This window comes from Centruroides sculpturatus, unplaced genomic scaffold, assembly GCF_000671375.1.
Source record: "Centruroides sculpturatus isolate CEXI.00-Female unplaced genomic scaffold, Cexi_2.0 scaffold21, whole genome shotgun sequence".
Taxonomy (NCBI): Eukaryota; Metazoa; Arthropoda; class Arachnida; order Scorpiones; family Buthidae; genus Centruroides; species Centruroides sculpturatus.
In genome coordinates this window covers 502,880-528,611 of record NW_019384490.1, presented here as the reverse complement: position 1 = coordinate 528,611, position 25,732 = coordinate 502,880, and the positions used below count along the sequence as shown (strand labels likewise).

The following is a 25,732-nucleotide window of genomic DNA, read 5'->3' as shown; positions in this document are numbered from 1 at the left end:
GGGCAAAAAAATCCTTAGTTAATTAATTTTCATTATAGACAGCTTTATAAAAGTATAAAAGCTCTCATAAAGTATTTTTCTGAGGTCTGTCTTATCAGGTAAATTACTGTACACAGTGTATTCATTAATTTTCATTTTCATGTAGTAAATGCTCTATGTCTTCATAAAGGACGTACTTTTCCTTTGTTTAAGGGTATTTGGGCAGTTTATTCTCTGTTATATTCACAATCAAACAATACATACAAGTACAGTACAGTATTTTCTGAGTTTTTTATTATTTTAACCCCATTCCCGATAACCCGGCATTTTCACAAACTCAGCCACCCTTCGGTCCACATTAGGCCGAGTTTTCGAGGTTCTACTGTAACAGGGCAGGCCTCGTTAATCATTTCAATTTGTATTTAATCTATTACATTACAACTTTTATATAAAATCGGTAAGATTGAAAAGTACATTTAAAAATAAAAATATTTATAAATTAAATGATAAAAATGATTTACCCGAATATTCTTCCATTTCTTTTATATAGATCAATCATATTATCATGAAAATTCTAGAAGAAATTAGATTGAGTTTAAAACTAAACATTATATAATTCAATTCATAATTAAGAATTGAGAAATGAATAATTAAGAAAAAGAAAAGAAATATGATAACTGCATTAAGTTTATTTTTCCTTTTTCTTCTGTGTAAATAAATATATATAGTCAGTCAGTGACATTTTTGCTTGGCGGAGATCACTGCCGTAACGGCAGTGATCTCCGCCAAGCAAAAATTGAGGTTCTGTTTACGCGAGGTTCTGTTTTGTATAATTATTCGAGATCCAATTAGCTGAATCAGTGTATTCAGCTAATAACTGCAATGTCACTTTCAAGAATCGAACACTTCTCTACATCTTTCAGCAGTTCTTTAAGTGCTTCCCTCTTAATCATTATCCAAAGTCCTGTTTCGGTGGAGGCTTTCTGATGAAACAGTTGCCGCTTCAGGAATCCAATGCAAAAGCAGATTCTTACAACTGATGATGGCAACTTGGTGGCGTTCTTTGAAAGCATTGGTTCGCCTCAATGTTCCAGCGATAAATCTGGCAGTATGTCTGGAGGTCTTATCATGATGCAAGATAACTTTGTGCTTTTCTCCAGGATAATATCGCTCCAAGACATATAACATGTAGTGGACCACATTAATTTTCTATTTTTTTGGCACTTTGGTCTTTGTTTCCCTTTGAAATGAGGCAACACAATAAAGTCATTTTCTTAGATTTACCTTGTAAGTTTGACAGATTATTTGCACAGTAAACTTGAAGGTATGGTTCTTTTTTACTACTGCTTGTTCACTTTGTACATTTTCCTTCCTAATCAGTCTTTTCACTTGTTTGTTATTGTCTGCAGGTATGCAATTTCAAACTCTTGAAAAAGGTGATGGTGACTTACTAAGAGCAATGCCATGTTTTTTTTGTCACATTTGCTGGTGATTCTAATGAGAGTTGATTGAAAAAGTTATTATTTTGGTTTTTAGAGCTTTAACAACCACAAGAAAATACAATCCTTGTTCAGAAAGCACTTTAATGAACGAATCTCACTTGTTCTTGACTGTGGCCATTTTCAAATTCAAGCATTCAAATTGTGCCTGTTAAGAAGTGGCAACACCATTTTTTTAAATTTGATTAAGCCCTGACGCTCTTAATCATAACCTGTCATAGTTTCGGCCAGACCCACAATGGTACATTCAGGTAGTGAGGAAAGGAAGCTGACATATTCAGGACATTTGATCCCTGAAAATCTTTCGGGATTTCTTGATTGCCCAGATTCGATCCCAGATCGGTAGGCTGACATTTTAATTATCTGAAACATCCAGCTGTCTAAGGCAGCAACCATTACCAAACACCAAATGTAAAGTTCCTATGGTTTTCTTAGAAGTAAAAATATTTGAACCAAAAACTGAGTCATAATTGCAATCTATCTGTAATTTCAACTTCTTTTATGTTGTTCTGCAGTGTACATAAATATGAAGTAAAGATGAGTAACAAATTGTGTGCTAGCCACATAGTGCCTAGTCTGAATCAGATACAGATTTCTCAATTTATCACTAGTAGTTTGTGACAGTGATTGTCATCAGTTGCTGGCTGATCCCAATGTTGGTTGAGCCAATTCAAATAGTCAAACTCTACCAATTGTATACACACTCAACATGAAGGCACTTCTCAGAGTGTTATGTTTCAATGCTTGAATAATAATAATGTAGTTGATTGCAAAATTTATTTTATACAAAAGTATAAAATAAATTTTACAATCAACTGCATTATTATACAATATTTTATTATACAATACAATATTATAAAATATGTTTATACAATATTTGGAATTATGTATGAATCATTAATCTATATTGAAACAACAATTGCAAGTGACACAGTGGTATATGTCATCACATTATTTGACAGGTGTCTACAGACAGAGAGAAATAAATGGTTTTGAAAACAATGTAACTAATAAATAAAAATTCTAATTATAATTGTTAAGATTTTTTTATAATGAAGCTATGCCTTTTCTTTGTTACTCTCTCTCATACACAAAGTAGTAGTATAATAAGGCAACAGACTATCAATATATCCACTTTATTATATATTATATTTATTGCCAAGATGCATTTCGAGTAATTATCTTTAAAATTTACTATAAATTTTAATTGCTAAGATTAAAATTAATGTGATTTTAAAAAGGAAGAAAGTACATCAAGGTATGTCATAAAATTTTANCATTTTCCAATATTTGGAATTATGTATGAATCATTAATCTACATTGAAACAACAACTGCAAATGACACAGTGGTATATGTCATCACATTATTTGACAGGTGTCTACAGACAGAAAGAAATAAATGGTTTTGAAAACAATGTAACTAATAAATAAAAATTCAAATTATAATTGTTAAGATTTTTTTTATAATGACGCTATGCCTTTTTCTTTGTTACTCTCTCTCATACACAAAGTAGTAGTCTAATAAGGCAATAGACTATCAATATATCCACTTTATTAAATATTATATTTATTGCCAAGATGCATTTCGAGTAATTATCTTTACAATTTACTACTCGGCTAGAGATTGGTTTGATTAGCCTTTTAAGTAAAATTTCGGCTCTTACAGCAGGGTTTTATTTATATCCCCAATTCCCTAATCTCTTAATTATTTTACTACTTCTTAAGTAGAAATAAGTCGAAACCGGTTACTTTGTACTCGAATATTTGTAGTCTCGGGAAAAAAGTGGAAAGACAAATTTTTATGACAAACGGATACATAAATCGTAAATTTAAGGAAAATANGAAAATGAAAATTTGCTTGATAATTCAACTACGCTTGTTGGAGAACAATAAAAACACTAAACTCAACAAGCCACCAATAAAACTCAACTGCCTAACCTATAACCAAAGTCTCTTTTTAATTTGTTTTTAAAAAAAAAAGCGCTTGACAAACTTGCCCCGCATGCCGAAGTTGCCCCGGTCTCCCCTATATAGGCACGTAAACAAAGTATTCATAGAAATAGTACATTTTGAAGGAAAATAGTACATTTTTTGAAGGCGCTTCAGTACGTTTTGAAATTTCATTGAGTTAACACTGCCGGGCTATCAAGCTGTCTCGAATCTGTGAAATCATAACTGTGACTTATATCGACGTCCTATCTGTCTCTTTTCTCCGTTATCACCAGGCTGAGTCACGTAATTGTAAAATGGGAACTCTAGGACGGAAAAGTGACGAATCGAAAGTATTGTGAGCGCGTACATATTATGATGTATGCACAGGCGTACATGGATTAGAGCGATAGAGGAAAGACAAAGGGAAGAGCAAAGACGAGCGCTTAGAAAGAAGGATAGGCAGGGTCAGACCCTCAGATGTGCGACGATTCTCGGACGAATAGGTGTGTACGTGTGCTGATCTTTGTAATTATAAATTGTGAATACATGTGACTAATATTATTTTCTTTTTTATTTTGTGNAGTTAAAATGAATTTGGAGAGATCTTGAAATTAATTTTTTTGTAGAGAAATTCCTTTATTTTAAAAATTACAAATGAAATATTTTGAAATATAAAATACCAATTTTATTAACATCTAAAGTAACAAAGATTCAGAAGAATTTTAAATGTGTTTCATTAAAATTATAGTTTATCACTTCAAATTGAAAAGATAAAATGTAAATTCTGTCGATAAATTGTACATTTATGCATAAGATTACATCCAATGAACAATGGATTCAATGTGGATACAATAAGGTATGGTGTCCGGAAAGTCCAGACTTAAGCACAAATTGATCAAAATGATTTGAATAAATGGAAATCCAAGTTGGGCCAATATTTTAGTAACTTTCTGTAGATAGCTGTCAAAACAGTTTGCTTCACTGAACATATGACTAATAGATCTCTTTGGTGTGTCAAGTACTTTTACCCTATTATCTGTGGTTTTTCAAACTAAATTCTGCTCACAAAACAAACTGTATTATGAAATTAAACAAAAAGTAATGTGACTAAGATCTTATGCTTCATTATTGTATTAATTTACCAATTTATATGGAAATTTGAATATGCTACATATGACTAATTGATAGTTGTGTTAATATAATATGTAAATGATTCATTATAAAAATTATGTTCTTAAAATCACCTTTTTATATTCTGTAATAAATCACAACTTTGATCATTTCATTTACAGATCAAAAATCTTCTTCTCCTTCAGCATCATTAGTCCCATTTCCTGTGATATTTGCTACTTTCATTTTAGTCAAATCCCCCTTCCTCTCATCAACCCTTCCCATTTTTAATCCAAATTTGGGGCTAATCAGACTCATCAGTCTTTAGAATAATAGTACCCAAAAATTGTGTGGCATTTCTGACTGAAACAATATCTGAACTTGCTGATAATTCACAACCTGACAAGAATTAGTGTGTTCAGTGAAGTCTTTGTCATCTATGAACCAAATGAGTCTACTTGTCTGTAAAACTTTACTTTTTACAACTTAGATACTTCCTTGTTTTTATCAATAACATTGTAAACTCACAATACAATTTATCAGCATTAAACAGACTTGAGAATATAGAAGAATTGCTTCTGCACACTCATGTTATTTGATATTATTTATTTAAATATAAATGGTTTCAATATATACATTACGCAGAAAAAAAATCTGTGTTTTTTCTCAAGAAACAATTGTAATACTTTACATTCATATAAAGTTAAAGTAGCAATAATTCTGTGAATTATGCCTATCTTAGAATACAAAGTGTAAAGGTTTGATAGTGTCCTTTTCAAAATTTCATTTTAAAACAGATATAAAAAGTAATCACGATGATATTGAATTGCATAATTAAGATATGCAAATTTCTATCGCTAACTTCTACTTCTGAATCTCAAGTTGCATCGTATTATAATCCCATGCAATTTAATTAAAGGATTTTTTTCTATTGAGTGAGAGAATGGAATTCTACATAACAAATCACTACATATTAACAAAAAAAAACACAAGATATTTTAAAAGTATGCACAAGTTTATTCCATGAGATATATACATATCCTTCTAAAATACTCTTTGCTTAATGACATTTTGGCCAATACTATTGACAAATCTGGGCATGTCTTTGATAAAGAAAGAAATCCTTCTAATAAATTAACACACCAACTTTTTGCATCCTTAAATTCCTTCAACTTGTTATTAAGTTTTTTATTTTATATAAACAAGCAAGGTTTATGAACATTATTGTTAATTGTACAGATTGTATATTTGAATAAACGGCAACTGTAAAAAGTTGGCAAAATGCTGTTTTTAAGAGTTCTATAAAATTTTAAATGGTGAAAAATTTGACTTTAACTTGTTTGGATCCAAAACAAACTTGTACAACTTATAAAATATTCTCAAATGTATAAGTTTTATTATTGTTATTGCAATTAAAATGTACATATCAAAGATACCGAAAGATATAGCTAATGATATGTTGAAACAAAATCAAATGAATTTAAATTAAGTGGTGTTTTGTCTTTGATGCTACTTCCTGCGTTATATTACTTATTGGTCCTACAGACATTGGAAACTGCCCATTTGCTTTGCATACTACTGCTCTACCTGTTTGTCGGGCAGGTATTATGTATGATTCAAAGTTAACAAAATATATGAAAGTTTCTTTAACCTAAGTAAACATATCTGCAATGTAATTCCGGTGAAAATTTAATGAGTACGCGGCCTGTTTTGAAGTGGGAAGATTAAGACAAATTCTGCAGATGTCAACTAGGTATTCGTCGTCACTACCTGTTAATATAAGAGAGGATTGAGTGAACTGTTTCCTCTTGAAATTGTAAAAATAAATGCATTTACCTGTCTGAAGTCTTTAAAAATTTTACAAAGAAAAAACTGACGAGTGCCACGGCTACCATTCCTATGCCTGCTTTGACCCACATCGTAGAATCTTGCGACAGAGGCAAGTGTTTCAGATTGCTATAAAAATAAAACATACAAAAAGATTAACTAACTTAATTGGATTTTAAGATGGTGCTGAATAAGAAACTGAACCCAGCAAAACACAAAAATAATTATCATGCAGATGCAGGGGTGGGTTACAAGTAAAACTTTCAGCTAGAAAAGCATTAATCGACTGCCATGCCACATTACAAGACAACAAAATTCAAAGCAGTAAGCAAAACTCTAATTTAGTTATAAAACGAATAAAATCAAAGCAAAACAAATTCCATTCTGGGGAAGTTTAGCAAAGGAAGCTTAAAAACAATATGACAATAAAAATATCAAAATGGCTTTTGGTTTACTGCTATGTTATTTTATCATAAATTTAACTTTTAAAATTAGAAGGCAGCTACATTCTATTTATAGAACAGTTTTCCTGTTTTACATTTCCTGAAGAGGGCTGATAAAATAGTAGCCGAAAACATTCAAACATTGAAGTTAAGTGTTTCTTTGCTGAAAATTTTGCATTTAGGTGTAATTTTCTATTCTATCACAAATTTAATTAAGTACAGTAAAATGTAAAACTGTGTAAAAATGGATCTTCTAGTAAACAAAAAATAAACCATGGAATAGAACAATTTGCTATGTAGGATCAAGTTGATTTCTTGATGACAAGAATTAGTCTACTATTTTTTCTTTGTTTAAAACTGTAATTTCATTATTTGGAAATCTGTGACAATGCAATACTGCCATTTCTCCTAAATACTTTAGATGAAAATTAATACAACACTCTACATGCTATAAAACAAAATTCTAGCTGGCACCATCAAATTTCATTTTAAACAGGTTTTATTAAATTAAAATTGCTGTCAATTTAATGTTAAATACATCTTTTCTTTAATAAACTTTCATATTTACTAAAATGATGTGAAGTTTAGTATTTGTAGTGTTTCTACATTAATTAATTGTAATACATAAAAGCCATCATGATATTTATAACTTATTGTTTTCCAAGTAAACATTATTATAATTAACAAATATAACCAAAGCCCATTTAATAGCCAATCATAAATTTAAATGGCTGTATTATTTTCAGGTTACGTTTAAACTAATTTTTGATTTAAAATAAATCAAAAACAATGAAAATTGATCTAGATATTTGGAGATGCCACCACCTTGTGCTAAGATTAACAATTAGAAATCAATTAGACAATTCTTTTGTAATTGTTAAGTCTTAGCACAATGATACAGGCTTATCTTAAGGTGAAATTTTGTAATTTAATCAAAAATTCACTTAAAATGTAACCCAAAATAATTTCACAATTCAGATATATGATTGGTTATTATAATTAATGTTAATTGTAGCAGTTCTCAATCTTTCAATATTACAGATGTAAACTATGTATTTTCATTGTAGAGATCATTTTTCATTTTACAGATTTAGAAAGCTTTAGCATTATATTTTGATTAGAAATTATTTGTAATTTTTCAATGTTAAGAAATTTTAATTTATAAATTTTATGTGCTTAAAATACTAAAAATAAAGTAATTTTTTCTTAGATAATTGAAAAACATCTCAAATATTTTCAAAAATTCAAAGATTTTGTTTAATTGTTAGTAAAAAATCTAATTTTTTACTTAAAATTTCAAAGCAATGAAAGGTTGACAACTGCTAAATAAATTTTCTTTTTAAATAGTATATAGTATCTTGGCAAAGTGATGTTTTAAATTGTTTACGGGATCGATTTCTGCGATGATGGGAATAATGTTCGACTTGGCTTGTGTCACAATTTTAGTTACCTTTTGTAAAATAATAACAACGAAAGTTAAAAAAGATACAGATTTTTATATAAATACTTCCAAAAGATTAAAATGCCAAAATAAAATATACTAAAATAAATAAAATAAAATTATAATTACTAATTTGTTTAATTGTAAATTAAATTAAACTAACTATGTATTTTCAACTTGATAAGAACATTTTTACAACCTCAAATACTGTGACAGCCAAGACGGAGATGGTCGGACAAGCAAGACGTGGACCAAGCGTCTCAGACTTCTGCCAACCCAGAATGGAAAGGTAAAACAAAAAGAGAGAAAAAAAAATATCTTAGTTAAACCTATTTAAGGAACAAAAGACACCTTTTGACCCACCGATTCTTTGTACACACCTGTGCCGATAGAACAGTCTCCACGCAGCTTTGAAAAGACTGAAGAAATATGGAAAAATTTATGTACTACTTATTAATTTACTATATCATTACTCGACTTTTTTCATATTGTCTCTTCTGATTATTGATTGTGTTTAATAGTCAACTGAAAGAAATTTTGTTCTGTAAAATTTTCAAAATTAAAATAGCCAAATCTATTTTTATTTTTATTTTTTAAATTTCAAACCTCAAATGAATTTTAAAAACATTTGTTTTTAAGCGACATTTTAATAAAGCATTTGTATCAAAATTTCTTTGAATTGACAAAATTTTTTTTATATGTAGGTTTTTTTTTATTCCAATTTACTATTATATATTTAAAAATACATAAACAACTCCATAAGTATTTAAAAAAGCAGAAAAAAGTATTTTGCTTTAAGCAAATACAAAACAAAATGCATATAAAACAAGTTCAAGTTCTTTCAAACTTGCTCTGATTGAGAATGCTTAGAATATTACCGAACACCACAGAAATAATCATTTGTAGCACATTACCATATGAATACAATGTTTATGTGACAGAGTAATTAGCTAGAGTAAAATTTATCTCAAATAGTCAAAATAAGGTTTGTACAAAATGCATTTCAATTCAAGTTGACACCATCATTTGATGAATGCTGTGATATTATTTCATTACACTATTTAAAGGTTAACTCTATTATAGAAATGGTGTTAAAATAATCCATTTGTTAGGATATTGATCAGGAATAGCTTCATTCTGTTCAAATGAGAAAGCTCATCAGGGTTAAAGGCTTTGTTGGAGTTATATTATTATTTTACACAATGAAAGCTATCATCATTCTATAATCTAATAATACATTTACACTAGGAAAGTTAAACTAGTTTAAAATGTCAAGAAGTCATTTAAATTAAGCAAGATCACCTAGGAATTTTAAACTTACAAGGTAGTCAAGCCTTCTCATTTGACAGGGATCTCAAACAGAACAGGATGTGCTGCCTTTAATTTTCTCTCATTTTGGAAATATAATTTTCTCAGGAAATTTGAATACTATTTTGATCAGAATTATTTCAATGCATGTATTTAACATTATAGATTAATACATTAAACTCGTTTCGTATTTTAATTAATGTTACTGCTGTTTGATTTGATAACGGATGTGACAGGAATAAGTTCATTGTGATTCTTGCAGATAGTGTAATAGTTAAATTTGTTTAATATTAAATGTGATTATTTATGAATGATCTTAACATTCTAGCATAAACATCATGTGACCCTAAAGGCAGGGATGCACAACCTTTTCTGAAAAAGGGCCAAATTAGGATTAAGTTTACTGACTGGGGGCCGGACCTCCAAGTGATTAATGTGATGGCTGAGATTGGATGCTGGCGGCAATCTTCTTGATGTCTAGCGTAATGGCAAATGTTGAAACAACCAGCAGATTTTCCAAATTCTCGTTGGTTAACCTGTTCCGTGTTTTGCACTTGTTTAAATTCATAAGCGAAAACTTGCAAGCTTGTTTGGCCGTACCTATGTATGCTTGTTCGCATACATAGGTACTGCCAAACATGCTTGCACAAAATCGAGCATTGTCTTTCAGTTTTGGAAATGATGTATCTGGCAGTTCTTTGTAGAATGTGAGGAGATTAGAATTTTTGAACTGTGATTTCAATTCATCACTGCACTGGATGTCTATCAACTCAAGTTGGACATCTGGAGGGGCATCTTCCACTTTCACATCAAATGGAGTTGAAAAAAGTTGCAGGTAGATCTTGTATTTCTGGAATTCACCAAACCTCTCATTGAATGATGTAAGGAGGGTGTTAACTTGGTCAGAGTAATCCATCTTCATATGTGGGTATTTCTCTTTCATGGCCTTGCAATGTGGAAAGTGTGTAAAGTTCTCTGATTGCATGTGGGACTTGAAAAGTGATAGTTTGGTCATAAATGCATTGATGTTACTTGTCAACTGAGAAACAAGTTGCATCTTTCCCTGCAATCTCAAATTAAGGTCGTTTAGATAAGCAGTAATGTCAGCAAGGAAAGCTAAATCACACTGCCATCTTTGTCCCTCCAAATTCCTTGTAGTGTTCCCCCGTTCTTTGAGGAAAGTGATAATAGGCCCCAATAGCTCCACAAATCCTGAGGACTGTTGCCTTGCTCAGCCAATGAACTTCAGTATACGTGGGCAGGTCAGCATAATCAGCATCTATTTCTTCAAGAAATGATGTGAAGAGTCGATGGTTGAGTCCATGACGGCAGATTAAGTTCACAGTATCATAGACATCTTTCAGCAGACGTTCAAATCCCAGCTTCTTTGCACAAAGTTGCTGTTGGTGAATTATGCAATGATACTGGACTAACTCCTTTTGCCTGTCCCCAAGGTAATTTTTCAGCAAGGTGAAAAATTAAAAATAATAATTTAATTTTAAATTTACGAAAAAAAGAATGTAAAAATAAAAGTAAATAAAAAGTTCCAATTAATTTACTACTTAAATAACCTAAATATATCTGTTTTCTTTCAAACAAAAAAAACCGCAGCTTTCTAGCTACACGGAATCATTTTACAACCCTCTTTGTTGACAAGTTTATGGCTTGACGCGGTTTGTAATAATTATTAAATCCAAAATATTTTAATGCAAATGGCTTCCTTTTAGTCGTAATGACTCTATTCCAACTACAGTATTAATTTTCTTGGTCCAACTTAATAATAATAAATTTGATGTGAAAAATTTTTTTTCTATTCTTTGTCTATGGAGAGATATTGTTGTAAATTATTGGTTTTATAGCTTTTTGTACATTCCTTTTTGAACTCTGGTTAGTTTTTTTCTAGTTTGAATGACATTAGGTTGACGAATAAGCGTCTTTTCAGAAAAGATTGATTCAAATTCGACTATACCAATCAGAATCTAGAATGTAAACAAATGCTAAAAAATCGTTATTTTCATGGTTTTTCAGCGCTATTTTCACTTATTTTTGTTATTTGACGCTATTTAGACGAATAGGCAAGTTTTCCGAAGCATAAAATTGAAGATTTTCCGCCAAAATAGAAACTTCCCGATAACATCGGAAATGACGTTCTAACATCATTTTAAAATATTCGATATCTAAAGCAGAAAGTGTTAGCTAAAAATAGACTTATTTATAGAACAATCCCCCATTTCTCACCTCAGGGAAAGTCATAAAACAGTTGGGTGCTAATGACTTTGTGAAAGGGAAAAAGTTCTACACTTAGAAACTTCGAAAGAAGGGATTTGGCCTGTACCATCCGCGGGCCGCATAAACATTGATAGGGGGCCGTATGTGGCCCGCGGGCCGCAGGTTGTGCACCCCTGCTAAAGGAAAGATGCAAGTCTGAAACACTAGAACTTGATTTTTTTTAATGTTCTGTTTTATTTTATATTCTGATTTAAAAAAAATAAATACTTTTTCTAACATATTTTTCACAACATAAAAATATTTTATATAATTCTCATATTTAGAGTTTAACCATTTAATAAAAATTAATCAAACTGCAGTTGATTCAAAACTGTAAAATTATAACAGCAACTCAGAATAAGTTGATTAAACTGATGTCAAAAATTTTTTAAAAAGTTTCTGACTCTATTACATGAAGAAAAATTGTGAGATTCACATACAGTGGTGCCTCGTATAACGTACGCCTCGAATAACGGACGCTGCGAATAACGGACTTTCTGTTTGACCGTTACGTGACTCGAGCAACGGACTTGCTGCAAACAACGTACTTTCCGTTCGGCAGTTACGTGAGACGAACAATGGACTTTCTTCGAACAAGTGCGAATGATGTTTCCCCTCTTTTGCCGTTGCCAATGACAATCTGCTATTTTTAGGATATATTAGTATTATTAGAATGTATTATTAGTATATCTGAAGTAGAAATGTAATGTAATATATGTTGATGATTTAAATAAACATTTAATGTAATGTAATACAGTATATGTTCACGATGCAAATAAACGAAATGTAATTGTGTAGATGCCGAGGTAGCGGGACGAAAAGAGGTTGTAAAAAACAAACGGAGCGAGAGTAGCTCGTAGAAGTGTTTAGTGATCTTAATTAATAAAGAATTATTCGTATCATATAATCTGGCAAGTTAAGTCATTTATAATGCATCATGGCTTCTAAAAAAAAAACAGAAAGGTGATTTCAATTGAAACAAAGCAAGAAATCATCAGGAGTGAAAGTTGACAAAAAGTTTCTTGTCGAATGGGGAGAGGTTCAGGAGTTTACCAACACTCATTATCCAAACATAGCTGAGGCCAACAGGATCAATGATCTCTACGATGACACCTTTGTCCGTCATTTCCGATAGGTGTTAAAGAAGAAAAAAAAAACAGACCACCTTGGTCATGTTTTTCAAGAAGCCAGCAGACAAAAAAACAAAGGATGGAACAAGAGAAGTTGACCCTGCAAGTTCCGGTAGCCTCTCCTGAATCTGACTCCGATTAAAAAACAATAAAAAAAAGACCCGCTGCAATGCGTAAAAAGTCTGTATCTGTATGAATGTGTAAAGAAAGTGTTCTTCCACCTCCTCCTCACAAAATCTGACTACCCGGCATAATTGGTGTCTGCTCCATTTTCATTTTTTATGGTACAGTACGGTTATTTTATGCTGCGAAACGAATTATATGTTTTAACATGTATTTCTATGGGAAAATGCGTTTCGTATAACGGACGTTTCACTTGGACGTGCACCTGGAACGGATTAAGTACGTTGTACGAGGCACCACTGTAATTTAAAATTTACTTGAGAGTCAAAAATTATCAATTAAATAATTAACTGTAAAATATTTAGATAAAGTCATTCCCTACAATTATAGTAGAGCATTGATTGTCCGAATACCGATCAACCGAAACATCAGCTAACTGAAAGCATTCCAATTGACAAATTCAAATTTCCACTACTGCAGCACTCCCTCCCTCCCAACCTAAACTGTAGGCCTACTTTAATGTACAGTGGTACCTCGGTATATGTCTGCTTTAGAATACGTCCAATTCGGAATACATCCTGTTTGGACAAAACAAATTTTGCTNAAGCAAATTTCTCAATCCAAAGATTATGTATATTAGAGTGCTAGAGGTATTTAAAATAACCAAATATACAAGCTTTGTAGCAAAATAATAAATTAAAATTATTAATTGTAACATCATCACAATGCTGGACTGTAATTTTTATCATATTTTAAATTTATTTACAATACTGTATATGCTCTCCACATCAAATTAGTACTATAGTGGCTTGCCCTTGTTCATCATACTTTTCCTTTAACAATAGAGTTATACGTCCAATTCGGAATACATCCTGTTTGGACAAAACAAATTTTGCTCGATATATGACTTTTGTTCAGTATATGACTTAATTCAATTATACGTGCCATCTATGAACAACTAGCACTATCGGTGTATTAGACCAGACTAGACTAGACATTCGCGGTACTACAGTTTATAACTTTGTTAAATTTCTTTTTATTTTAATTTGTAAGTAAAATGTTATTTTTATTAATCATGAATTGCAAAAAGACAACAGAAAAATAAAAAAATGACTAGAATCACAATGGAACTGAAAAAAGAAGACTGTTGAGAACATGCCACCTTTATATTTCTCATATAAAGGTGGCATGCATGTTCGAGATTTAACTGTTGCATACTGTATTCCAAGAATGACGATATCGACAATCGTTAAAAATAAAGACATTATTAAATCTGCTAACGTTGCAAAAGGGGTTAAATCTATTTCTAAACAGAGATCGAAGACATTAGATCATGTTGAGAAATTGCTTTTGCTTTGGATAACTGAAAAACAGTATGCTGGCAACAGCGTATAGGAAGAAATTATTTGCGAGAAAGCTAAAAGGATACATGCTGATCTCATGAAAAATCAAGCAGGAACTAGCCAGGAAAGCGAGGTGTTTAAAGCCAGCCATTTTTTTTACNATTATTTGCGAGAAAGCTAAAAGGATACATGCTGATCTCATGAAAAATCAAGCAGGAACTAGCCAGGAAAGCGAGGTGTTTAAAGCCAGCCATTTTTTTTTTACATGAGAATGGATTAATCATTTTTACATTACTTCTTATGGAAAAGGTTGGTTTGGTATACATCCTATTTGGTATAAGTCCAAACACCAGGAATGGATTAAGGTTGTATACCGAGGTTCCACTGTACTACTTTATGTAAGGTATGTATTTGTAAGACATATGATATAAAATATAGACAGTACAGTTTTGTGTTTAATATATTTTTTCATAAATGATCAGTTATCCAAACAACCCAGTCCCAAATTGTTTCAGATAATCAATACTCTACTATAATAGTTTCATTTATAAATTACATTATTGTTAATATATTAAATATTCTTAAGAAATTTTAAAATTTTGCTGCTTGTTTTTTTAACCTTTAACAGTGGGATAGTTAGGTATGGTGCTATCCCAAAGTAGTGGAGAATAAACATGGGAATTTTTTAAAATATTTTTCCACGCATTTTTTCTCATTACTGTTTTGGAAAAAGATTTTGTAAACAGTTATGTCTAGTAAAGAAAAGTCTTTTTTTATTGTTACATAATTCATTTTTTAGGTGAATTTTTTTTGTGGTAGTTTTTTGGAGATGCCCCCAAAAGAATTTAACGGATATATCCGTCCCTCACCACTGCCACACGATCACTCTGGATGGATATATCCGTCCCTCACTGCTACGTGGTTAACATAAAATGAGCAAGACTCATCAAAATTTCGTATTCTTGAAAATTAATTTACTATAAACAATTCGTTTTTAATAATTTTAAAGAAAATTTAACTGTTTTAAAACAAATTATAATTATTATTAATCTGATAATTTTCATTTATTAATTATAGAAAGTTATTCAATTATTTAAGCTAACATTATTGATATTCTAACCTGCCAAAAGTATTATGAATGCCATGTAACATTATTTGCAATTATACTTCTACTTTTTCGATTATCTTAAATACAAAAAAGAACATTGTACACATAAATAAATAAATATACAAATTTCCTAATAAAGTAGATATTTTAAGATGATACAAGCATTATTTGACAAATTTCATTTGCGTATTTTTTAATTCTTTTATATAAACATAATATAGAGAAAGTTAGATACTCTATATTTCTTAAAGCCAAATAATTGCCAGATTATACTATATTATATTACTGTATGTTATATTATTATATCCATCAATTGTTTAGCTTTAATATATAACTATCAAGTTAAAGATGTTTATATTTGTCCCTATATTTCTCCAACTATCAAAAAGTTGTATTCATTTGCTTAATCTTAAACTTGAAATTTTATTTTCAAATAAAATCTAGATTGTATTAAAGTAGGTACAATAGAGCTAACTGAGACTCATTTAATTGAGGTTTCACATTATCAAGAATGAATTCTGGAAGAACATTTTGTCAGTAAATATAAGAGAACAGAGTTAGATAAAATTGTAACAAGTGCAGTACAGTTTGTTTCATGAATCTCAGCTGGATAATGTATGTACTTGAAAGGAGATATAGAAGTTTTAAAACAACATATTTTGGCATGACAATACAAGCAGATGCTACTGTACTTTAAAGTGTCATCAGACATCAATCATAAATTTTAAAAAATATGTAAATTTTAACCTTTAAAGACATTTTTTAATCATTATTTTTATATTTCCTTTTTGATGAAAAAATCTTAGTTAAATCTACAACCAAAAACATTAATTAATGTTAAAAAGAAAAGCTTCATAATACAGAAAAAGGTCTGGTTGGCCAAGCAAATTTCTCAATCCAAAGATTATGTATATTAGAGTGCTAGAGGTATTTAAAATAACCAAATATACAAGCTTTGTAGCAAAATAATAAATTAAAATTATTAATTGTAACATCATCACAATGCTGGACTGTAATTTTTATCATATTTTAAATTTATTTCATTTACAATACTGTATATGCTCTCCACATCAAATTAGTACTATAGTGGCTTGCCCTTGTTCATCATACTTTTCCTTTAACAATAGAGTTGTGCCAGTCATTTATCTAACACCTTTCAGGGAAAAACTTTTGAATTGAAATAACATGACTTCCAGTTTTCATTGAAGTTCATATATAGTTAATTAGGGCCTCCTGCCCCTATGGTTTCCGTATCTGGTCTTGGATTTCATCTACCTAACTCCATTCTTGACATTAAGGAAAGACAGACCGATGGATGATAATTGGGAATTTGTAGGTCTACAATTATTTCAAATTGCAGCCCAATAAAATATGAAAAAATAGCTTAACAGATACTTTTATATATACAGTATATTAATGCTATTTTTTAAAGTTACATTAATAATAATTTTGATTATTTGCTAAAATAAGACTCAATGTACTAGTTTACAAAACAGTGTTTAATCTTGTAACACTTAAAATCTCATTTCAAATATCTGTAAACAAATAAATTAAGTTTCAATAGTTTTGATTAATATTTGTGAAGAGCCTAAAAATAAATAACATTAATGAAAATCTATATGTAATACTTTTGGCAGGCAATAATTATTTATTACAATAAACAAATAACAAATTGTTATATTATAATTATGTTAAAAACATTTTAAGATGAAAATTGTCAAATCAAATAAGCAAAAATAAAACAGAATATTAATCATATTGAGTTATATCATAACAATTTATTATTAAGAAAATATTGATGCTTTAAGACACTTACGGATAAGCAGCCATTGTGGCTAGTTTAATATAAATGTCTTTTCGAACACGACCGCTGACGGTACATGGCTGTGGAGGTGGCAGTTTATATTTACTACAAAATTGGGCTGGCTGTAGAGAAAATTCTTGTTTTACAACGGGTTGATCACTTTTCGCAGCCACAATTAATACTGGAACTTTACTTTCATTAAAATGTTTCTATAAAAGAAAGATATTCACACTTAAGAACAAGTGATAAGAATTAGTATCTTGAAAAATTTTTAAGAAAATTGATAACAAAATAATTAATATTATGAAATTTAGAATTTATTCTGTTTAAAGTAGAATAATTATACAACTTGCCAAAAATATCCTAGCAATATATTCAAATGAGTAAGGATGACTGGAATCATACATGAGGCACACAACATCACAATATAGTTCTGGTGGAGCCAAAGTATCATTCATTCCAAATATATCAATTTCATGTAGCTGAAAGAATAAAGTAAAAAATTTAAAAAGTTTAAATACTTAAGAAATCAAAAACAATGATATGAAAAATTAATTTATACTAACCAATAAATATTTTTCTTGACCATAAACTTGAACTGAATTTATTGTATATTGTGATAGATGAAGTTTATTAATAATTGACTGTTCTTCTAAAGTTTTTCCTAGGAATCCTTGCATAAATGAAGTCTACATAAATATAAGTAATTGAGAAATAATATTAAATTTTAATAATTTTCAACTATTAAAAAAAAATGTTTGATCAATGCATTGAAATATATTATGTATAAGAAGAGTTTCAATTAAAAAATTATAGTCATCTGAAAAGAAAAGTTCTGAAAAACAAGTACAGATATAATCAACATCAACTGTAGAATAGTCAATCCTGAAACTGCATTGTGATACTTAAATTATTGAGTTTCCTATGCAAACTGATTAATAAGCCAAACATTATTTTGGACTAAACATTTTTTTTCACAAAATGCTATTCAGGATCATTTACTGGCAATTTATGAAATAACACTTTTATTTTAGTGTTTGACAAGGCAGGCATAATTTTAGATTAGTCAGTTCATACAGGAAACTTGTTAAGTCAAATGTAGAATAAAAAAGTTTTTAAATTTTACAATTAATGTTGATTTTCATTTCAATTTCATTGAAATATTCAGAAAAATATTACATAATCATTTAATTTTTGAAATTTGTAAGATTAAATATCAAATTCTAATTATAGTCATGTAATATTTGTAAATACAGTCAAACCTCAAGTTTCAAATGCCTTGCTTTTTGAACAATTCAGTTTACAAACATATTTTGAACTCATTCTTGTCCCAGTTGCTGTATGATAACTTTGTTGTTGAACAAGCTAATCAATAGAGCCAGCTACCAATGGCCAAGTTCCTATACTTCCTATGTTAAAGAAAGTTAATGGCCTGACCAATCAATGACTATCGATTTAGAAGTTAATGGCACTGAGATCTCCTCACATCAAGATACAAATCATCAATAACGCTGCTATTTAAATTATTTCAGTGTGCATGCAGGAAAGATACTATTTCTGTTTTTCAGTACATACCACAGTTAAATTAAAAGCAATCAATTAAAATTTCTTTCAGAAAGTGTGGATAAAGTTTTTGTCGTCTGTCTTGATTGTTTCATGAGACAGTCAGAGTTGATTCTCTATAGCAATTCTTTGTAAAGTGTTAGTTTTGGTTGGCAGTAATGAAACAGTGCCATTAACTTCTAAATTGCTTTTAATATATATTAGGGTCTCTCTTATTTTGAAAAAAAAAATTTTTTGTCAAAATGTTTGTACCCACCCTGTAAATTTTTTACATTTGGTCAAAATTACTCAAATATGAAGTTTTATCTTGATAAAATGACATTAACTCATGGCAACTTAAGTTCAAAACTTGAATACAAATAATGACCAATGTGGGGGATATTAAGCAACAGTAAAAAAATCAATAACTACAAAATATAACATTTTATTAAGTTTTTGATATCATACTTGTTGTAACATTCAATTACAATATGAGAAACTATCAGGCATACTTTCTTTTTTGCAATCTGGATATATCCTTCAATAGTCTTGCAAACAGCACAACACAAACTCCTTTTGTTCTTCATTCACAGTCAATAATCTGCAAAAGTCTTGCAATAACTTAACAGCTCTTTCAGCAGTCATTTACAACTCTTAACATGTTAAATGTCCTTTGGGCTGCTAAATACAAAGTGTTGTTTTTCCATGTTGATGGACTTTCCTGGAGAAAACTTTTATCCATTCGTAGCTGAGAAAAGAATCCTCTACTTTGAATTTATACCGTATTTTTGCAGAATGACCATCATTCCGCATAAAAACGGGGGAGACCAGCATGCCAGTTAAACTGTGACTAAAATATAAAATTAGTCAGATCTAACAAAACTAAGTTGTTAACATTTCAGCAGTCAGTGGGTTAGTCAGGTATGGTGCTATCCCTATGTAGTGGAGAATAAATGTGGGAAATTTTTAAAGTATTTTTCTACGCATTTTTTCTCATTACCATTTCAGAAAAAGATTTTGTAAACAGTTATGTCTAGTAAAGAAAAGTCTTTTTTTATTGTTACATAATTCCTTTTTTATGTAAATTCTTTTTTGCAGTAGTTTTTGGCGATATCTGCAAAAGAATATTGTCAAAATCTGAAAGAGAGTTTTCATTTACAAGACAATAAAACAATTGATGACTTATCGACATTAGTAGTAATAGTAGTTAAACAGTGTGGGCTACACTGACCATCTACCCTGACCTTAAAAACAACACTTTTCTCTCAAATTCCACACAAAGCCAATGTTAATTAATGTAAGCGGAGAAAATTTACAGCAAGTTTAAATTTAGTATGTTTATTTTTGTGTTTTTCAATCAATTAACAATAAAATACACATACAAAAAATTTTTGGAATTTCACAAGTATTTTACATTGTTAGAAAGAAGACAAAATGAAGAAATTAAATATATCATAGTTTTTGTTGTAATGGTGACAGTTTCACAGTTTCAGAATAAAAATTTGTTCGTTTTTTAATGCACCCTATAGAGAGGGATGTATAATATCACTTAAACAGGCATGCCAGTTTTTATCACATGAAAATATCTGATTTCCTGATCCCCAGATAAACCATCATGCCGGTCATACCATGCAAAAACAGTACAAAATCATCAATTGTTTTCTTTAAAATAAGAAACTAATCAATGAGACAAGGTAAATAAAAGTATGCTATTACAGTAGAAAATAATTAAACTTACCATATAATTTGCTATCCATTTCTTCACACAGAGGAATAAATTTCCTCTCTGTACATCAATGTTGTCTGCCCAAATTGACCAATATTTTACTTTTGATTTAAAGGTCAATGTCATCATCAAAGAGAGAGAGAGAGAACTGTCAGTTCTTCAGATAAATACAAGTTTAGCTATGCTTTTTTAAAGCTACTGTAGAAATGGTTTTATCTATCACTTCATATGATTTTAATGACTTCAAGATGCAGAGTTCTTGATTACAGGCATTTACAGCTACATTGCACTTAAGAGAATTACCACATTAAGTCTTCTCTTCTCTGATGGATTGTTTAAGTTCTGACCTTAAGAAAAATAATTTTAAGGAATAAATTGCTCTTGCCATCCATCGAGCTTGATGCATATCCTACTCACTTTTCCCAAAAGATCACACACTTACTTATAATTAGCTTTGACCTCTTGTATGTTGTAAAATAAAACAGCCAGCACTTATCTATTTAATGGCAGTTTGCTTCCAATTATTTGATGTTTCACATTCCCTATCAAAAATACACTATCCTTGGGACTGTGCAATTCATATGACATAATGTTAGTGTAAAGGTGCACAAATACATCTAACACAGCTAGAAACTGAAGACAAACTGACAGTGCTCCAAGTATAATGACTAGTCCAGTCCTGAGAAAAGCACAGCATGTACAGATTTGTTTTTGACACATTGATGCTCAAGCCAGCATGGGTTAATATTCATTAATTGCTGAGAAATTAAATATGGACATTTTTGAGTGAAAGGAAAAAAATGGATGGGTGAGCATTCAAAACTTTAGAAATCAGAATATAGGGACACACTAATATATATATTATGTTGCCTTTATAGGCATTTTTACACATGCAATACAACTAAAACAGTAAAAGAAATTTTTTTAGTTTTGGGATCGGAAATGGATTAATCCATTTTATATTGTTTCTTATGGGAAAATTAGTTTTGGTTTTTGAACAACTTTTAGGAATGAATGAAGTTTGAAACCCAAGGTTTGACTGTATGTTAAAAGATAATTTTAGAACTTTTGTAGAAAAAAAACTTAAATTTTCTATACAATTTATTTATACACATCATAAAATTAAAATCTACATAATAAAATTTAAAAACTTTACTTTTCCAGCTCCTTGAGGTCCAATAACATGACAGTGAAAGACATTTCGACTTGTTTGCTTCTTTTGCAAATCAACCTTTTTGTCTCTTGTAACTGAAATTATTTACACAATATTTATAACTATTACTGAAGATTTCTTTTAATCGTGCATAAAATACTTAATCATTTTTTTAAAGTATAAAATAGTTCATATCAAATCTAATTAACTAAAAATATTTAAAGCAAGTTATGTTTGTCTGACATATAGAATAGATTTTTTTTTGGCAGCATGTTTCAGGAACTAGTATAAAGTTAAAACAAGTGCCCAAATGTTTATAAGTATTTTGTTAAAAATTTAACAATCTATGTTAGAAATTATCTTTACTTATTTTTTGATAAATTTACATTTGTAACCTAATTTATTGTGTTCTTATATTTATAAAATATATTGAGATGTTATGTTCTATAATTCAATGAGATTTAATAATTGATGGTGATAAGACAATGCAAAACAGATCTTAAAATGAAGTATTTACATATGATATATAATATATATTTTAAAGTTATATATTCCTAATATATTAAAGATTTAAAAATGCATTTAATTTATATTTATGAAACATGTTTAAAAATTTTTTTATTCTTTTTAATAAACAGGGTATTTGATTTTAGATTTTAAATAATGTAAAGTAACAGCAATTTACTATTAAATTGCAATAAGTAAAATGCATTAATCAAGAAAAAACATATCTTAAAATAGTCTTATTTATTTGATTAATTTTTAAAAAATAAGTTCAAGTAAAATTGTAATTTTATTTAATCCTTTGCAAAAATGGACAAATGTTTCTTAACCCTGCGTTAGTGCACCGAGTTTTTTTTCGGCATTAGTGCAGTGGGGCGTTTGTCCACCCCGACATTTTTTTGGGTCCATAAACCATATAAGTAAAAATTCATAAATATTTACTCATTTATTTGGTAAAGGCATGTGTCATTATACATATGATTATATTCAGGTATGATTACATATTATATTAGTACATAAATCCATGAAAAATAAAAAACAACATTTATCAAAACTCATTACATTAGATCTTATTATTAAACCAATAGTAAAAATCTAAATTGTTTTTTAAGCATTTTTGTCACTCTGATTCAACAGCTGACATTGTACTTTGGCACTCAGTGCAAATGACAAGCAACTTGCTATGTTTGGTATTTTCTAAATGTGTTTATGAAAGTCAGCCATTTTGAATTAAAATAAACTTAAATTATTTTAATTCACATTGATTATTATATCTATATTATAAATAATAAATGTGGTCACATTATAGTTATTTTTAAAATAAAAAAAACTAAATAAATATTTGTAAAATTTAAAAAAAAACGTAATTAATACTGTGGGGTGATTTGGACACCCCACTGAGAACTGTTGTTTTTCTCTTACTGGAATTTTTGCAGCATCGTAGTAATTTCTGAGCATGCTCTATACATAAAATCATGAAGCTACTGAAGAGGATACAAATATTTCTTGCGAAATCTATGAATAGTGCAACTTTTAAAACGTTGGGGTGGCGAAACACCCCACTGCACTACCCCAGGGTTAATTTTTGTATTGAAAAAATTGTTCCTAACTTACCATGAATTGCTGAAAGCTGATTAACATCAGGATTAATTATATAACCCAAGTAAGCTAAATACTCCATTGTCTTTTGAACATTCAATGCAGTCGTCAATCTAAATTAAAATTAATATAAAAATAAATAGAAAATCAGTAGATTAGTTCAATTATATTTAAACTTACGTCCAATAAGCAAGATAGCCTTGCAAAGTAACCCAACCATCATCATTTGTAGGCACTGTATTTACAATTTCAGGACCCCATGGAATTTTTGGACATATGCTGAATAAATCATGCTGTTCTTCTGGAGAAAGGCAGTTATCTTTATCCTGTTAATTGAAAAAAATTTTACTGATCAAATTATCAATTTTTTAACTTAAAATTGTTTGTTTAAAAAAATTTAATTATATTTCTTATAATACAGATTAAAATAATTCATTTGTGCAAATTAAAAAAATACACATTGTTTAAAGTATTTATACTGAATCAATAAATAATTTGTATACTATATCCTTTATTTGGGTTCATTCCAATTCCAAAGAAAGATGAATAAATATTTATGTTATCAGCAGAAATAGAATATTCTTTTCTTAATTAATGTGTCAATTATTAGTGCATTTATCTTACATAATTATAAAAAAAAGAAAGTCAATCATTACTATATCATATTTTGAAGTTTCATGTAATTATCTAATAAAGCTGCATTAGTCTCACTTATTGATATGAAATGTTTGAGTAGAAGCAAATGTCTTATAGAAAAAGGAAACAGTGTAGTCAAGATCCACTACTGCACTAAGTGGTTAAATGTAATAAAGACACTCATAAACAACATGACCAGTTCAAATGCCAACAGACTTTATTCATAAGAACATTTTCATCCATTTAAAAATGTTCATGAGTAAAGTCTGTTCTATTTTAACTGGTTTTGATGTTTGTGAGTGTCTTTTGTGTAGTCAAACAAAACCATCAAATACATCATCAAAAAATCCAAAATCTCAAAAAATTAAATATATTTTAGTCCGGTCAAAGTTCAACACTCAATTTAAACTCAATTTTTTTTAAATTGGATACACAGATGGAACAAGATGGTTTATTAATATAAGGAAGATTTTACAACTGTTTTATTGCAAAGATGTATTATCAAAACTGTTAGAACACTGTTAAATGTAATACTGAAAGAGGAATAAATGGTCTTGAAATGCATCTATAGCTATTGAACATCAATTCACAAATTACAGATGTTTGATAAGGAAAGCATTGTTTTAACCTACTTGCTGGTATTCCTGACATATCTCAGGTCATAGCCTAATGATCTTGACCCGTGGACCCAAGATATCTCGTTTCAGCATCAAAATGTTTTTGAAACTAGATGTTGCTAGTCGTTATAATTTTTATATTAAAACTAACTTGCAAAATATAATTTTTTTTTCATTTTTACATTTATTAATATATTTATTTTGTTTGTGCAAAATAAAAAAATAATTTTGAACAATACGATTATTTTTTCAAAAACGTGTAATTTTCATTAGGCTTAATATCAACAAAAATTCAACATGGTGCAACACACAACAGAGAAAATTTTCAACATAGAATAGGTTAAACTCATCAGTTCTTATAAGAATTTCAGTAAATTAAATATCACAAGCAGTTCCTGGAATAATTATTTATTTTATGTAAAAGATGTAAAGATCATCTTTTACATAAATTTACATTATATGAAATTTAACTAAATACGTTACCTTATAAGATTGTAATGCTGTAAANAATATTTACTAATATAAATATTTTATTGATTAAAATTTAACAAAAAAAATTTAATTTATTACTTTTTCTGTGAAATGCAGATATGGAATATTTCCTACTGCTAATATTAAGTTAATATTTATTTATAAATTATAAAATAAATTATATAATAACCAAATTTTACAAAATTTCTTAATGATACAATTATACAAAAATTTTGTCAAGAAAAACACAAATGCATTCAAACAAATTAAATGTAATCAACCAGATAATAAAGTGTTTATCTATTACAAGAACTTGATTTCAATTTGTGATAATTTTTTGTATGCAATTTAGATCAGAAAATCCTCATTTCTCATCAAGGGCCAACATAATCAGGTCATAATTAGATTTATACTTAACAGAACTGAAAATTGGTATTATGTAACTAATAGTAAACTAATAACTCATGTTAACAAATCTAATCTAACTTGATTAAATGTGTCTCAGTTCAATGTTCAACAGTTTAAATGGATATTCTGTCAATTAATAAACATAAAATTATATTTAAGCTCACTTGAATTTCACTTAACACTATATTTCATTTAGGATTAAAATTTTCCTAATTCTTTTTTGTTTTTTGAAAATAATTTTTAAAATTTTACTTGAGAAATT

General features: G+C 29.2%; 3 protein-coding genes across 6 annotated transcripts in view; all 3 read right to left on the bottom strand.

Annotated features, from left to right (window-relative positions):
- LOC111621750 (cytochrome P450 3A8-like) overlaps positions 1 to 548 on the bottom strand; it is a 23,325-nt gene extending 22,777 nt beyond the window's left edge. For both annotated transcript variants that reach the window (XM_023363981.1, XM_023363982.1), the window contains exon 1: positions 501 to 548. In XM_023363981.1, the coding sequence (XP_023219749.1) occupies positions 501 to 538 (38 nt within the window). In that variant the 5' untranslated portion in view covers positions 539 to 548. The remainder of the gene's footprint in view (positions 1 to 500) is intronic.
- A 4,939-nt stretch (positions 549 to 5,487) lies between these two features.
- The window catches only part of LOC111621748 (mitochondrial Rho GTPase 1-like), a 61,187-nt gene continuing 40,942 nt past the window's right edge, over positions 5,488 to 25,732 (bottom strand). The window contains exons 14-22 of one of the 3 annotated variants that reach the window (XM_023363978.1): positions 23,519 to 23,664; positions 23,354 to 23,451; positions 21,740 to 21,831; positions 17,882 to 18,004; positions 17,669 to 17,797; positions 17,328 to 17,524; positions 8,612 to 8,650; positions 6,357 to 6,476; positions 5,488 to 6,290 (exon numbers count right to left, since the gene is read on the bottom strand). In XM_023363978.1, the coding sequence (XP_023219746.1) occupies positions 6,287 to 6,290; positions 6,357 to 6,476; positions 8,612 to 8,650; positions 17,328 to 17,524; positions 17,669 to 17,797; positions 17,882 to 18,004; positions 21,740 to 21,831; positions 23,354 to 23,451; positions 23,519 to 23,664 (948 nt within the window). In that variant the 3' untranslated portion in view covers positions 5,488 to 6,286. Of the gene's footprint in view, positions 6,291 to 6,356; positions 6,477 to 8,430; positions 8,500 to 8,611; positions 8,651 to 17,327; positions 17,525 to 17,668; positions 17,798 to 17,881; positions 18,005 to 21,739; positions 21,832 to 23,353; positions 23,452 to 23,518; positions 23,665 to 25,732 lie in introns of all 3 variants that reach the window. The other 2 variants (XM_023363977.1, XM_023363979.1) reach the window with 2 other exon arrangements.
- On the bottom strand, positions 9,012 to 10,761 carry LOC111621749 (general transcription factor II-I repeat domain-containing protein 2-like). The gene is made up of 2 exons (XM_023363980.1): positions 10,148 to 10,761; positions 9,012 to 10,117 (listed from the first exon to the last, which is right to left on the bottom strand). Exons 1-2 carry the CDS (start codon positions 10,594 to 10,596, stop codon positions 9,970 to 9,972), a joined length of 597 nt encoding a protein of 198 aa, XP_023219748.1. The 5' UTR covers positions 10,597 to 10,761; the 3' UTR covers positions 9,012 to 9,969.

Bases quoted from the DNA above. Each gene is read 5' to 3' on its own strand.
- LOC111621749 (XM_023363980.1), bottom strand. From the start codon at position 10,596: ATGCAACTTGTTTCTCAGTTGACAAGTAACATCAATGCATTTATGACC. The intron at 10,118-10,147 runs ATACATAGGTAC...ACAAGCTTGCAA, and splicing joins ACCTATGTATGCGAACAAGC to GTTTTCGCTTATGAATTTAA.